We start from the raw sequence: 14,545 nt of genomic DNA on the forward strand, positions 1-14,545 counted from the left end.
CATGTTTGCCACCAAACCACGTCCCCAGGTGCCACATCCACGTGGGGTTGGAACACTTCCATGGATGGTGACTCCACCATTCCCTGGGCACTGCTTGGCAACTCTTTCCAGGAAGAAATTGTTCCTAATACCCACCCTAAACCTCCCCCCTGGCACAACTTGGGGCCTTTTCCTCTCATCTTGTTGCTTGGGAGAAGAGACTGGCCCTCCTCACCACAACCTCCTGCCAGGGATTTGTAGAGAATAAGAATTCCCTGAGCCTCCTTTTCTCCAGGTTCTGCTGGGATCTGTGTGGAACATCCCATCTGTGGGAGATGAGACAGTTTGGGAGCAAATCCCGAGTTCAATTCCTCCTCATTAAATTCCAGCAGCACCAGGAGCTCACAGCAAAGGTGTCTTCACATCCCAGGAGGGGTGAAGGGCCACAAAATGTTCCCCATTAAACACTGACCCCTTTAGCTTTAGGGTTGGGTTTTAAGGTCTGGGATTCCAGCCAGCAGCAGTGATTTAGGGAGAGCCCCTGCATCAGCACTTCCAGGGATGAGGTCTCCTGAATAAAATCCCACATGCTCCAGCCTCAGCTCTGGTCTGGAATATGAAGGAACTGCTTCAGAGCCCTCGGGCAGGAGTTAATAGCAAAGGCACTGTGTTAATAACTCTCATTCCTCCCTCCCAGCCTGAGCAAGGCATTAATATTTACTCAGGTGGGGCAAATCTGCTGCTGCTGTGACTGGACGTGACACCACTGAAAATGGGGGAGAAGACAGACTCTGAGCCATGATTTTTTTGTTTGGGATACCACTGCTTTTCATTGCCCACATGTGGGAAATTATGCAGCTGGATGATCTGCTGGAATGGCTGAGGGGGTTTTGGTCTGGGAGGCTCTGGGGAGGGGAGCAGGGAACTCACCGGTGGCCCCGGGGGTCCTGGGGGTCCCTTGGGGCCCAGCAGTCCTCGGGGTCCCTGTGGGGGGAAAAAACAGGGTTAGAATTCCCAATGTTCTCCCAGCACTGATCAGGAGGAGCAGCACGCTGGACACGGACACAGCAGGGCTGGGAAGGACCTTGCTGGTGCTGCAGCAGCTCCCCTGAGTTACACACTGGGAGAGAAATCCCCTGGGCACAGATCCTTGTGTTATAAAGCTAAATAATATGGGCACAGCCATTTATGCCTTGGATTGGAACAAATTCCCCTGGAACCAATTTTTCTTTATAAATTTAATCCTATTCCTGGATTATTCCCACACAAGGATGCAAAACTCTTTGCAGCCAAGTCATTCCAGCAGGGAAAGTTACGAAGGATGACCTGATAACACCAATGGATCATCCCAAAAATCTCTCCAGACTGAGCTTTTTTCATGGACAATCCACACAACTCAGCAAGGCTGGGAAAGGTTTCCAGCCCGCAGCGTAAATGTACATTTTTAAGGGCATTTGGTCATCCAGCATTAACAGGTCAGGACTTCTGCTCTCCTGGTGTTTTCCTTCCATTCCTAGAATTTAACCTGGCATTGTCTTCAGGAAGATTGGTGGGATTGGAGCACCACATCGAGTAAGGAAAACACAGCAGGAGGATTTGTATTCCTGCAGCGGGAATTTTTGCAAATGCCATCCCAGCCCCTGCTGTGCCTGGAGCCTTCAGCGGGGTTTGGAGTGGAAGGAAAGGGGTGGGATCTGTGAGCACTCCCTGAGAGCTCAGCTTTTAATCCCAGGCCCTTCCTGAAATGAGGGGAACACAGGGAATTTGTATGGATGGAGCTCCTTCCCTGCCATGGAGGAGAATCGTTCTTGATTGATGGGCACTTTTATCTGTCTGCCCAAATATTGCACAGCCCCCTTTTTACGATGCAGAGAAGGCTGAGGAATTAAAATGAAATGTTACAGGGTGAAATTGAGACATTAACGAAATGTCTCATCTTGGAGGTCGTGGGGATTTTGATGCTGCAAAAAAATTTGCTGTTTCCAGCAAAAACTGGATGAATCCAAAGGTCTCTCCCAGCCACTGGAGACCTCCTGAGATAAAGCCCTGCATGAATCCCAGAGCAGAAACTCCACTGGTGAGGGCAACTGGGAGGAAAGTGGAGCAGGATGGAGGGAAACCCATTCTGAAGCCTCACCACTGGTTTCAGCCACATTTGGAGTGATCCTTTTGTGGCTGAGGGCAGAGAAGACAAACCCCCAGCTTTAGGGTGTGTATATTCACAGCAAAATTCCCTGTAATGCAGCTGAATCCTTTATCCTGGCCAGCCCAGAGATTTTGACTCCTGCTGCTGAAATAAAAACCAACTTCCCTGTGTGTGTTATCCTCATTTGAGCTCCTCTTTTGTTGCTCTGTTACCTGAGCACATAAACGCTTTTAGGAAGTTAATAAGCCATAAGTTATTGCTTGGACATGTGCTAAGGAGATAGCTGAGTTGATTAATCTTTCCCAGAAGTTAATCAGACATTTTGTCTATAATTTAGTTCCAGTGAGTCTGTAAATGCCAACCCTTCCCTGTCTCCCATGAACTGTGTCCAACAATTCCCATCAATTACTCTCGGGCCACCACGCTGGGCCTTAGCACAACCAAATCAGACATTTTGAAAGGAAATGACAGATAATGTTCTTTTCATAACAAGGGAAATGCATTCGGGGTGAAATCAGCAGCCAGCAACTGCACCACACACAGAAATCCACAGCCAGTCACAAGCAGAGTTTGCCAATTAAAAAAATACTCAGTATTAGGGGGAAAAATGCTTTTTCAGAGTATTTAACTGACAACCCAACTATTTGTTGGTTTTTTTTTTTTTTTTCAGTGGGATTCTCCTTGAAAGCATTCCTTTGGGTTGATCTGAAGAATTTGTCCAACACCACTAAGATCTCCTCCATCCTTACTGACACCAGGAATTCCCAGCTCCTGCTGCAGCTGCTCCGCAGCACGTGGGGTCCAAACACTGACAAAGTGCAGATTTAGGAAGTTTTGTGCACTGGGAACAGAATACTGACCCCACTGAGGTCAGATGTAAAAGTTTCCTTGAGTTCAATCCTGCCAGGATTTCATCCTGAGGTTTAAAAGGAGTCACTGACACTGCACAGGACAAAGTGTGTGGGAACTGGGTGGTGAAGCTGCCACTGCCCCGAGATAAATCTCTTTTCTCACTGGAATTTGCTATGAACACTCACAGAAACTGTATTTTCTATCCATTGACCACACCTAATTTCTACCCAGCCTGATTACCTCAACCCCAAACCAGGGAGAGGGATACAGGCAGGAAAAGCATGAGATTAATCTAAGCCAAGCTTTACATTTAGAGTTAGGATTTTTCTGAGCAAACAATCAGTCAGAATTTTTTTCATTGAAAATCCCCCAAACTCACAAAAAACCAATCAAAGAAGTGAACAAGCCCCCCCCTCACATTTGTGGGAGGTGTCTTAGTGAAAATAAGCAAAGCAGAGTTGTTACAGCACAGACACTCAAATTGTTCATGTGGAGCTTCACGATGAGTTCAATCCCTGCACGATCTCAGGGAAAGCTGCCCCACGAGACCCTAAAAACACCTTTTCCATACCAAATCCATGCCCCAGAGGAGAAGCCAAAGGAAAGGGATACTCACAGGTTCTCCAGGGAGACCTCTGGGTCCAACTTCTCCATCATCTCCCTGGGCAGCAGCAGAGGCACGGGGAGAAGCAGCGAGAGACAGAAAAAAACCCCAGTTTTAGTTCAGTCACCTCACAGGGGTTTTGTCCTATTTAATAATATTCACACAGAAAAGCAGCTTCCCTGGAGGACTGACAGGGTTTCCATGCCCAAGGAACACCCTGGAGGCCTGGGGACTAAATCTGAGTTTACCAGGGACTAGAAAGGCCCTAAAAATACTTCAGAATTCCTGCTGATGTTTAGAAAGATGGATTTTGCCACCAGACAAGGGCTTGTAGACACAACTCAGGGCAGGTGAGACAACAAGCAGAAGATTTAACACCAAACCAAACATCAAAGCAGGGTGGGAACGGGATTTAGCCAAATAGAGCTCCTCAGATAAACCTCAGGCAGCAAAGGGATAATTCTTCATCCCTCCTCTCCCGTATCCTGCTGGATACCCCAAAACCATCAACTGGTGCTTCCCCTGAGCTGCTTTTAAATCACCCCAAACCTGAGGCTCCCTCTTAGGAAATCAATCCTTGTAAACCTTCCTCCTCTGTTGATAAATCCATGCTCTTCTCCCCAGTTCTGCCCTCCCTGCACACCTGGAACTGTTTCTTTTTCCTTTTGGGATTCAAGTTCTGACTCTCCTCCTTCCCCCTCCAGCCACGGCTTTGCTCTGCTCTATCTCAAAGCACTTTACAGCCACAACTAATTAAACTAATTAATGCTGCCCAGCCTGTGGTGAGGAAAGTGTGATTATCTGAGCTTGGCAGGGGAAACTAACAGCCCAAGGTGGGGAAAAACCATCGTGGAAGGGGATTAGAGCCTGGGAGATCCACACTGGCTCCTCGGGTTGAACCACGCACCCGTGGGTTCAGCATTTCCAACCTCTGCCCTTAAACCAGAGCTGCAATCACTTAGTCTGGGCTTTGCTAAACTCCTTCCATTATTGACTGCAGGAGAAGTGAACAATTTAGTCTTTGATTCCCACCTCTGTCGGGAATTTCTGCTCCCCAAATCTCGCTGCAGTTCTCTGGATTTCAGAAAATCAGAAGCGATGATTCGCTCAACAAAAGGAAGAACGTTTTTCTTGTGCTATTTTTTTTTTTTTTCTTTTAACAAAACCTGACTTTCCTGACCAGATCTTTAAAGCCAAATTCTTCTTTCCACTTCCACTCCCACCTCCTTGTTCCCCTGCTTCCCTCCCCGGGAAGGCACAAGGACTGGGAGCAGCCGCCGTGAGCTGGCAGCTCCTGGCACGCCTCTGCCTGACACTGCATCTGCTTCTTGTTTCCAGGGGTTCCTTAGGAATTCCGAGGGCTGCTGAATCCACAGGCAGACTTACCCTCTCCCCATCCTCTCCAGGAGCCCCCGGGGGGCCGTGGGGGCCTGGCTCACCCTGTAAAAAAAGGGCAGAAAACGCTTCAGAGAAGGTGCAGATGCTCTGGCAATGGAAACCCTCAGGGAACGGTGATGAACCGAGGCATGGATTTGATTTTTCTGTCTGTGCTGGAGGTCCCTGTGCCCTCACAGCTGTCTCTCTCTCTCTGCTCCAGGGAGGGGAGGGTCATCCAGCCTGCCAAAATAACCACCTTCTCCCATTTTTTTCCCCTACTGCTTAATTATAAAGCAAAGAGATTGAACCCGCTGTAATTTCAGGCAATTTCCACCCCCAATGCACCATCTAACAGCAGGTTTTGCCTCTTGCCTTGTTTTTTAAGGCTGCATTGTGTTAAGGCAATTTTTTCCTCCCCATTCCCATTTGGAGCAGTCCCAGACGGATCTTGCAGCTCCCTGGGATGTGGATGTTGGGAGGGTGCTGTGACATCCCACAGGCTCTTAGGGACACTCATCCCCTCCTCATGGCACCGCAGTGCCCATCCCAGTCCCTCCCAGCCACCTCCTCCTTCCAAGGTTTCATCCCAGCCAGAAAAAAAGTGGGAGAAAACTCACCCTGTTTCCCTTCTCACCAGGCAAACCAGCCAAGCCATCAAACCCCCGGTCACCCTGGAAGAAAAACCAGTTTAGAACACATTTCTACCCGTATTTGAATCCTCTTCCCATTTGTTTCCTTTCTGTGTCAAGGAGGAATCGATTTTCCCCCTCAGACATTCAGCCTTCACCTTCCATCAGACTAGGGATGATCTCAAAGTTATAGAGTAAAACAAGGATTAAAAAAAACCCCAAAACCGCCTCAAAGTCATTTGGAGTTAAACTCTTCCCTCTTCCCCCAGTTTTCAATGCTTTTCCATGTGGATTTCAGAGTTTCTCTGGGTGATTTTTTCATCTCCCTTGTGGGCAGGTTCTCCTAATCCAATTATTTATTTCGTTGTAATTCCATGGAATAACAGACTGCAACGAGCAAACTGTGGTAACCCCACACCTGCCAACAGGTCCCCTGAGCTTTCCCACCATCCCGTACATCCTTTTTAACCCTCAGAGGAAAGAAACAGAGAGAGAAATAAATTCTGGACTGTATCTTAATGAAACTAGGACAGGAAGGAGCTGCTTCCTAAATACCACAACTCCTTGGAGAAGAGAGGACACAGAGGGGTTTGTATATCCTGGGTGACTCCCAGTGCCCAGGGAGCGGCAAGGAGCAAAACCCAGGAGCCAGAAAAGCCCCTTTTCCCTGGAAAGGAGTGAACCACACGTGTTTTGAATCATTAAAACAGCACCAGCTCCTCCCTTTCACAGTTCCCTTATCTCGCAGTGATTCGAGCACCAGGGTCTCCTGCAGCCCTCTCCTTCTGGCAGGTCCCAGAGCATCTCCCTGCCTGTGCTCACAGCAAATTCCTTCCTCCTTCCCCGGCAACCCCTCCTCGGAGGGCACAGGCTCATTAGAGCACTTTGCTGGATAAATGATTTGTGGTCTCCGGTCTCTGCATCAAATCCCTCTCCCCCACATCCATTGCAGCCTTAAGTATCCCCATAACAAAGTGCTTAAACCTTCTAAGGCACCATTCCCTGGGAAACTTCCCCTGCATTCCATTTCCAGCAGAGCAGCATCTTTGCTGCTTGGTAATTCCAACAGATCGCAGCGGAATGAAGGGGGTTTGTCTCCAACAAAAAACTACAGGGGGATTAAAATTCCTCACCACGCCTCCTCCACTTCCTCACCCTGTCAATAGGTGGGGTTTTGGTGGTTCTGTTCTAGAGTCTTTCCAGCCCCTTGTTCATGTTTGTTTCTGGTAATTGGGATTCTGAAGTATTTGTTCTACAAGTGCAGCGTATTTCATCCAGCAATTAAAAAAGGGGTATTAGAAAATAGGGAAAGAGGAAAGGAAAGCGAAAAGAAAAGAAAAAAGGAGAGAAAAGAGAAAATAAAAGAAAAAAGGAAAGGAGAGAAAAGAGAAGAAAAGATAAAAGAAAAGAAAAGATTGCTATTCTGCCTTCCAGAAGTGTGTTTAACTTCCCTCTTTTAACTTCCATGACTTCACAGGAACCTCTGGACCACCTCACAACCTCCTCTAAGCAAGGTGGGCTCCTTCTCCATGGATCCCTCAGCTCATTCCTGCTACAAAGCAGAGGCAGGTTCCCCAAATCCATAAAAACGTGGCACTACCTTTGGTCCTGTCTGGCCTGGCATTCCCCGGGCACCATCACTGCCAGCTCGTCCCTGCAACAGAGAGCAGCAAAGTCAAATCCGAAGGGTAAGGCAGGGCCACAGGGCCAGCTGGGGCTGAGACAGAGTTTAGTTAAGTCAGAGTAAGGGTTTATTTAAGCCAGAGCTCACAGGCAGCTTCCCTTGGTGAGGGAAAAATCCCTGCTCTGAGTTTGGAGCAATGTCCTGGAGCTAATGAGAGGTAGGAGACAAATGGCAGCGAAGCCACTTCACTCCATGAGGTGCTGGGTCATGGTCAGTGGTTTTTATGGGAAAAAATTATCTCCCAGCACATTTTAAGAGATGCTAATGGTGATGGCTGCAAATTGAAATGAGAGTTTCTGTTTCAAGGAAGTCAGAAGTGGGTCACACACAAGACTTGCTCCTTTCTTCCTCTGGCAAGTTGAATCATGGTCAGCCAGAGGGTGGTGTGAAATAAAAATCAGAATCAGGGATGAAAACAGAGCAGGATTTCTATCAGATCCACTCTGGGGACTGGATCCTCCTCACACACTGCCAGGAGTGGGGACTCCAAGCCAGTTCAAGGCATTTGTGCAGCTACAACCTCAACACCAGAGAGCCAAAAAACCCTGGGATAAAAAGATTGGGATGTGCAGCCTTGAATTCCCCCCACACTTTCAGATTTTAACTCCCATCCTTGTTTGTGTCCTCCCAGATTTTAACTCTCATATGTGTCCTCCCAGTTTTTAACTCCCATCCTCCTTTGTGTCCTGGATTTTAACTGCTGTTCTCCTTTGTGTCCTCCCAGATTTTAACTCCCATCCTCCTTTGTGTCCTCCCAGATTTTAACTCTCATCCTCCTTTGTGTCCTCCCAGATGGCCGGAGAGGGCCTGGCCGAGCCTGGCCTGGCCTGGCCGCCAGCCGGCTCTTGTGCAACGCCCTCAGTGCTGAGGAATTGTTTGGCAGCAGGAGCAGTTTCCAGCAGGAATTGTAGCTCCTGCCTTGCCAGCACAGCTGCCAGGACACTCACCCTGCGGCCTGGTTTTCCTGCCGGGCCGGGAGGACCTTGGATGCCTCGTGGACCCTGCAAGGAATTAAAGAGAGAGGAAGAAACGCTGTCACCTAAAGGGACCAGGAGCAGACCCAGTGATCAGTGCCCACATCAGGCACTGCTGGGGCTCTCAGGGCTTCAAAATGAATCCCTGGAGCAGAGCCCGTGGTTCCAAACACACAGGGAAGGGTCAGGACAGGAGTTGTAGGTGTTTATCCACGAGGAAGCTTTTGCCCTGCAAGCACATGATGGAGACACATCCCGTAAATCACCTCCCTTGCCATCAGAAAATGGGAACTTTCCCTTAATGCAGGATTTAAGGCTTGGAAGAACAATATCCTGAGCATTAGTGAATTCTCCACACTTCAAACTATCTTTTATTTACAGGACTCCTCCACGGATGTCTTTGCAGGAAGGGACCTGCAGAGTTTTACAATCATGTCCAGAGCCTCCATTTGGACACTTGGAGGGACATTTCCATGCCAAACACGTGTTCCCACACCTTCCTACTCCCAGCTGGCATGGGGTGACTGGATCCCTGCTTCCCAACAGCCTCTCAGGCAGGACCGGCTGCTCCACCCTTCATCTCTCCAGCTCCCCCCAGCTCCCCCACACTCACCTGAGGTCCCATTTCTCCAGCTTCTCCCTTCAGTCCTCCACTGCCTGGGGGTCCCTTTGGACAGAGAAGAGGATTTATGACATTTTTCCACAAAGGGAGCCAGAGGGAAGACTGATACCACATTAAGGAAGAGCCATTCATGGATCCAGAGCCCATAGGGAGCTGGATCAGCTGGGTTGGCTCCATCTTCGCCACCTCCATCCTCCCCACTCCAGCACTCCCCAGCTCCATCCTTCCCACTCCAGCACTCCCCAGCTCCATCCACACCAACTCCAGCACTCCCCAGCTCCATCCTTCCCACTCCAGCATTCCCCAGCTCCATCCTCAGTCCCCTCCCCCAGTTCCACCACTCACCATCGGGCCTGGCCGCCCCGTCAGGCCCATGGGCCCCGCTGGTCCCCTCAGTGCCAGCTGCAACAGAAGGACAAACATGGCTCACCTGGTGGCTCTTTGTGGCTGCAGGGGGCCAAAGCCACCACTGTGCCACCAGCCACAGTTCTCTCCACACCCTGAGCCCATGAACCCTTGGAGCAATGTCCACGTCCCCAGGGAATTCCAGGTGCTGCCCCTCCCACAAAAAGGCACTAAGCTTCTCCTTGCCCAGAGCAGCTGTGGCTGTCCCATCCCTGGAAGTGTCCAAGGCCAGGCTGGACAAGGCTTGGAGCAGCCTGGGATGGTGGAAGGTGTCCCTGCCCATGGAATTGCTTGGAATGAGATGGATTCAGTTCCCTCCCAGCCCAAACCATTCTGTTATTGTATGAAAGCCCTGGGACAGTCCATGAATCTGCTGAGAGGACATAAATATTTATGACCCCACTTTAGTTCAGGAGAATTTTTTTTGTTTTTTGTCCCGGTGGTTCAATTTTAGAGGAATTTTCCCTTTTTTTTTCTCCTGGTTACTATTTAACATCCAACAAACTGAACTCCAATTCAAGCTGAACACAGGGGGCTTTTAGCTCCATAATTAAGGAGTCGTGTTCACCATGCATCAACCCCGTAATTTCCATGGTGGGAAATGGAGCTGGGCCATGCTTTAAAACACCCCTCAGACAATTTGTTCCCTCGTGACAATTCAACACTTTCAAAGAGTTGTAATTATCTGTGTACTCTGGTAATTAAAATCTACCCAGTGATTGCGCTTGGAATGGCAGAAATATTGCACAAATGCTGGGTTCTGTGGCATCTTTTTACAACACCCCATTAAAAGGGAGATGCTCTGAACCACTGCTGGCTGCAACGACGTTTGGTGCCTAATGAAAGGCGAATTTTAAGGGGATAAATCAACCTCATAATGCAATTAACAGCAGTGATAATGAGAAAAACAAACCCAAAAAAGGAAAAGGTTATCCTTGCTGCAAGACTCTTTTTCCAATCCTGTCATATCCTGTGGTTCCCCACAAAATATGACATTTATTTCCCTTTCTGCATCATGGTTTTCAGCCCAAAATATGCAAGTTCACAAAAAAATTGGTTTTTTCCTTTCTAGAAATATTCAACTTTTCATCCACAGTCCAAAAGTTACCCAGGATTTATTTGGTTTTTCAATTTTTATCCCCAAACCTAAAAATTTAAATTAAAAAAGGGGCTTTGAGTGAGGGGAGGGAGGTTTGTTGTTTTGTCTTAAATCACAATTTTCAGCAGGCAGAAGGAAAAAAAAGGAACAAAAGCAGAGCTGGAGAAAGCAGATGCTTCTCATGAAACGTTTATCAGGTCAAACCCCCCATTTCCCAGGAAAATAAAATGCTGATGGGAAAACTCTGGGCAGGCTGGAAATGAAGACTGACAAGGTAACACCAGGAACATAATCCAGGATATTATTGTCAGCACAAGGTTAATGGACAGGAAAATGCAGTGGCTGAGGGGATCAGGGCCCTGCACTCTGCCTGAATCTGTAAAAAAATCCAACTCCTTTGGAAAAGGGGAGCTGGATGGAAACCAGAAAATTCCCAGCTAAGGCAAACACCTCGTTAAAACCCCAAAAGGGGCAGTGCTACCCAGCGGCGGGGGGATCCCAATGGATTTTATCCCATCCAGGGGAGAAATAAATTGGGTTTTTAGCCTATTTTAGCCAAAAAAATTCTGTGTTAAAGTCTGAGTGACAAAGCAGCTCCATCCAGACATCCCAGCTGCAGCCAGATGTGGGATTCAGACCTGAGGGGCTGTCCCCAAATCAAACAACCCCAAAGCTGTGTCCCTTTGGGAACTGCTGCCCTAAAAGAGCTGAGATTTTCTCCTTCATGGCAAGGGTGTGTTTGCAGCAGAATTTGGTCCCTTTTGGGCAAGATTTGTGGGGTTTCCCCAGCTCCTCCTGCATCTCTGTTTTTAAATGTCAGTGCTCAGGAAAGCAGGGGAGAACAATTTCAGAGCTCCACTGGCTGAAAATTAAGTTTTATTTTGAACAGATGAGTGCAAAGCCTTCTCCACAGAGGTGCCCATCCAGGCAGGGGACAGGAGCTGGACTGGGAATGTGTCAATCTTGTTCCACCAGCGAGCCAGGGATGATTTGAACATCAATCAATAGGGTCATCAGAGGAAAAAAACGTTGCAGGGTAAGTCAGCATGTATTCCCAAATAAATACATTAAATTACAAATCTGCCTGGTGAGATCCCCAGAGCTGGGAACAGCCTCCATCTGTGACATAGGTTTCATTATTAGGATTTATTGGGGGAAAACCATACAAAAGAAAGAAAATGCTTTGAGCACAGCCCCAGCTGTTCATAGGGACCCTGAAAATACAAATATACTGAAGGCAGTGGGTCTGTGTGGCCACTGGAACCAGCCAGAGAGGTCTGCAGGAAACTAAAACCAGCTTTCCATCAGCTGGAGCCTTGCTGGTCATTAATAAAACCCCAAATCATGTAGGTGCCATCCCCCCCAGCAATCCCATGGGGGCTGGGAGGTTCCACCACCAGCACTGGGGACAAGTATGCAGAGATGTGACAGGTTTATTCTGCTTCAGGAGGGACCTGGTGAGAGCCATGCCAGGCATTCCCAGCTGCCACCACTCACCCTGGCCTGCTGCAGGATGGCCTGGGCTTGTGCCTCCTGGGCTGACACCAGAGGTCCTTTGGAGCCAGCATCTCCTCCTCCACTGAAGCGGAACTGGTGGGAAAAGATGGACAAAACAGGTCAGGGGTTGCTGTCCCTCCAACTCTGTTCAGCATGACTGCCCCAAATCCATCCCAGTGCCCCCAGCCCACCCCATTAACCCCAGTGCCCTCGGGTTACCCAGCTCAGGGCCACCAAGCGAGGGCTTCCCACGCACGGCGAGCGCTGCCAGCTCGGGGTGGCACACAATGAGGGGGACTGTGGGCCCGGGGACCTCACACACCACATTCAGCACCAGCACGGGGCTCTCCCAGGGCTGGCATTCCGTGTTCTCCCGGGGCTGGCATTCCCTGGTGGCCAGGGGGCTCTGGGGAGATGGGGTTGCCTCGGGTTATCTGTGCAGCTCCGGACAAAGGCTGAGGTGCTCGAGCGTGGCAGTTTGTCCAAACACCAGAGTTTGGGCTGCTGTTCAAACCAGGAACCTTCAGCATTCAACAAAACCCCCAAATGTGCATATTTTACATCCACAAACTTGAAATAGAAGGAGCTTAGTATTTCCTTCTGCTTCTTCCACCCTCAAAAGCCCCACCCTCCTTGGCCTGCTCCTGCCTTCGCCAGGAGGTTTTGCAAGAGGGACGCTCCTGGTGGCAGAACCTCCTCGGACGGCTCTGTCACCTCTGTTCCACCTCAGCTGGCTTTAGGTGTGTGACCACACGAGCCTGGCAGGGAGATTTGAAGAAATGCAATTTCCAGGCCCATGGCTGGCTCCTGGAGGGGCCAACAACTGTGGTGTGGTGGCCAGCAAAGCTCCACGTGGAGCTGCCGGCCCGGCCTGCCCAGGATCCCTGCCAGGAACCTCCCCAGGCTCACCCTTTGGAGCCTGGACAATGTGCTGAGGTTTTTCCCTAAAAACTCCTTCCCTTTGGTACCCAAGTGCTTCCTTCCAGCTGTTGGCTCCCACAGGGCTGCCTCACACCCAAAAAAGACATTTTTTTTAGTGTCTCAGGACCAACAAGGCTGATTTGGGACTTGCTGGCTTTGTGTAGGAGGAGGAGAACAACACAGAATAACCACTGGTCATTAAAAGAGGAGGATTAGTTCAGGTGATTGATATTTTGGCACTTTGAAGAGCTGTTAGAGGTTCCTCAGTGTAGGACAGAGGGTTCTGCCTGGAAATTTGGCTCTTGGAGGTGTCTTCAGTTGTTTCTTCATGGTTTTATCTGTCTCTGTCCAGTCAGAAACACTTCAGCTTTTTCAGAGTTCAAGAAATGTCTGGACAAGGCTCTGAGACACAGGGTGGGATTTTTGGGGTTGTCCTGTGCAGTGCCAGGAATTGGACTCAATAATCCCTGTGGGTCCCTTCCACCTCAGGATATTCCTTGATTTTTATCATTACCCATCACTTCTGGATGTTTTAACCTGCGTGTCTGTGCTTTTGACCAGTGAAGGAGCTCCAGTGCTTTGCAAAAAGTCGATTTACAACAGGAACCATCCAGACCCATCTTTTATCTCAAGGAAAACGTGTCCTTGGGGTAAAAGGAGATGGGAGACTTCTGCAAGAACTGGCAGGAAACAGCAGCAAAACCAAGAAATCCGACTCATTTTAATGGGTTTTTTAGTTCTGTTTGTACTCACAGGCAACATAAGCATTGTCCCTGGTGGTCCTGGCAATCCATCTGCTCCTGGGAGACCTGGGCGCCCAGGGGGGCCCTACAAGAAGAAGAAGAAATTAAAATGAACTTCTAAAATATCGTTTTGGTTGTGTCCATACAGCAGCAGCTGTGGTTATGTCACGATATTGTCGTGACAGACAGGGATTGAGCTTGTGGGCATCCCAATTTTTCTTAAATTTTTTCATTTTCTTCAATTTGCTTAATTTTCTTTCCCTCCTCTTCCATCCTGCCCCCACTATTTCCAGGGTCTGCCATGTGCAATTTTGGAGTGAGCAATCCGAGCCCCTGCAACGCTCCAAGTTAACAGAATCAACGTTTAGTTGGCCCTGTTAAAACCTATTAAAAAACCCCAAAATAGATGAAACTTCGTAACTCAGGGTCAGCAAGAGAGAAGCGGAGGAGGATAAATTCATTCCCACACACCTTCAATCCGCTGGGTCATTTCATTTTTCTCTCTTCTGCCTTTTTTTTTTGTATTTTAGTCCTTTGAGGCTCCTTCCATCTCCAAAGGAGTGATCCTGTCAGGGGCTGTAAATCAGCCCAAATCCGTGGATCTCCATGGAGCTGTGCTGATTAACAGCAGTGGAGTCTCTAGAACTGGCACTAAAGCAATGAGTGCGCAGTAAAAGATCTATTGATGAAGCCATAAATAATCAAATATGGCCAATTTTCCCGAGGCAGCCCACAGATTATCTGGGCACTTGGCAAAATATGAGCTTAACCCGGATTTAAACATCCTTGCAGTGATCCCATATGCAAATGAGGGTGACATCAATGTGTCTAATTGCAATGTGCACAGCAGTTTAAGGCAATGGGGACTTGACCACATCCCAGGAAGGCCAAGAAAAGCCCCAGTGCTCGATTTGTGGCCAACAGCTCAAGAATGAGGGCTTGGATACTCCTTTATTTAGGAGACACCAATAATAAATCAATTTGTAGAGAACCACTGCTCTTGGAAGGGCAAG

At 48.7% G+C, this 14,545-nt stretch overlaps 1 protein-coding gene across 4 annotated transcripts in view; it reads right to left on the reverse strand.

The window, feature by feature from the left end:
* The window catches only part of COL5A1 (collagen type V alpha 1 chain), a 133,612-nt gene that overhangs the window by 45,055 nt on the left and 74,012 nt on the right, over window positions 1–14,545 (reverse strand). For all 4 annotated transcript variants that reach the window (XM_039561503.1, XM_039561502.1, XM_039561501.1 and 1 more), the window contains 10 exons: window positions 13,543–13,617; window positions 11,869–11,961; window positions 9,213–9,269; window positions 8,859–8,912; window positions 8,219–8,272; window positions 7,188–7,241; window positions 5,576–5,629; window positions 4,968–5,021; window positions 3,594–3,638; window positions 910–963 (listed from right to left, as the gene is read on the reverse strand). In XM_039561503.1, coding sequence (XP_039417437.1) covers window positions 910–963; window positions 3,594–3,638; window positions 4,968–5,021; window positions 5,576–5,629; window positions 7,188–7,241; window positions 8,219–8,272; window positions 8,859–8,912; window positions 9,213–9,269; window positions 11,869–11,961; window positions 13,543–13,617 — 594 coding nt within the window. The remainder of the gene's footprint in view (window positions 1–909; window positions 964–3,593; window positions 3,639–4,967; window positions 5,022–5,575; window positions 5,630–7,187; window positions 7,242–8,218; window positions 8,273–8,858; window positions 8,913–9,212; window positions 9,270–11,868; window positions 11,962–13,542; window positions 13,618–14,545) is intronic.

Source organism: Corvus cornix, chromosome 17 (assembly GCF_000738735.6).
Source record: "Corvus cornix cornix isolate S_Up_H32 chromosome 17, ASM73873v5, whole genome shotgun sequence".
Classification (NCBI taxonomy): Eukaryota; Metazoa; Chordata; class Aves; order Passeriformes; family Corvidae; genus Corvus; species Corvus cornix.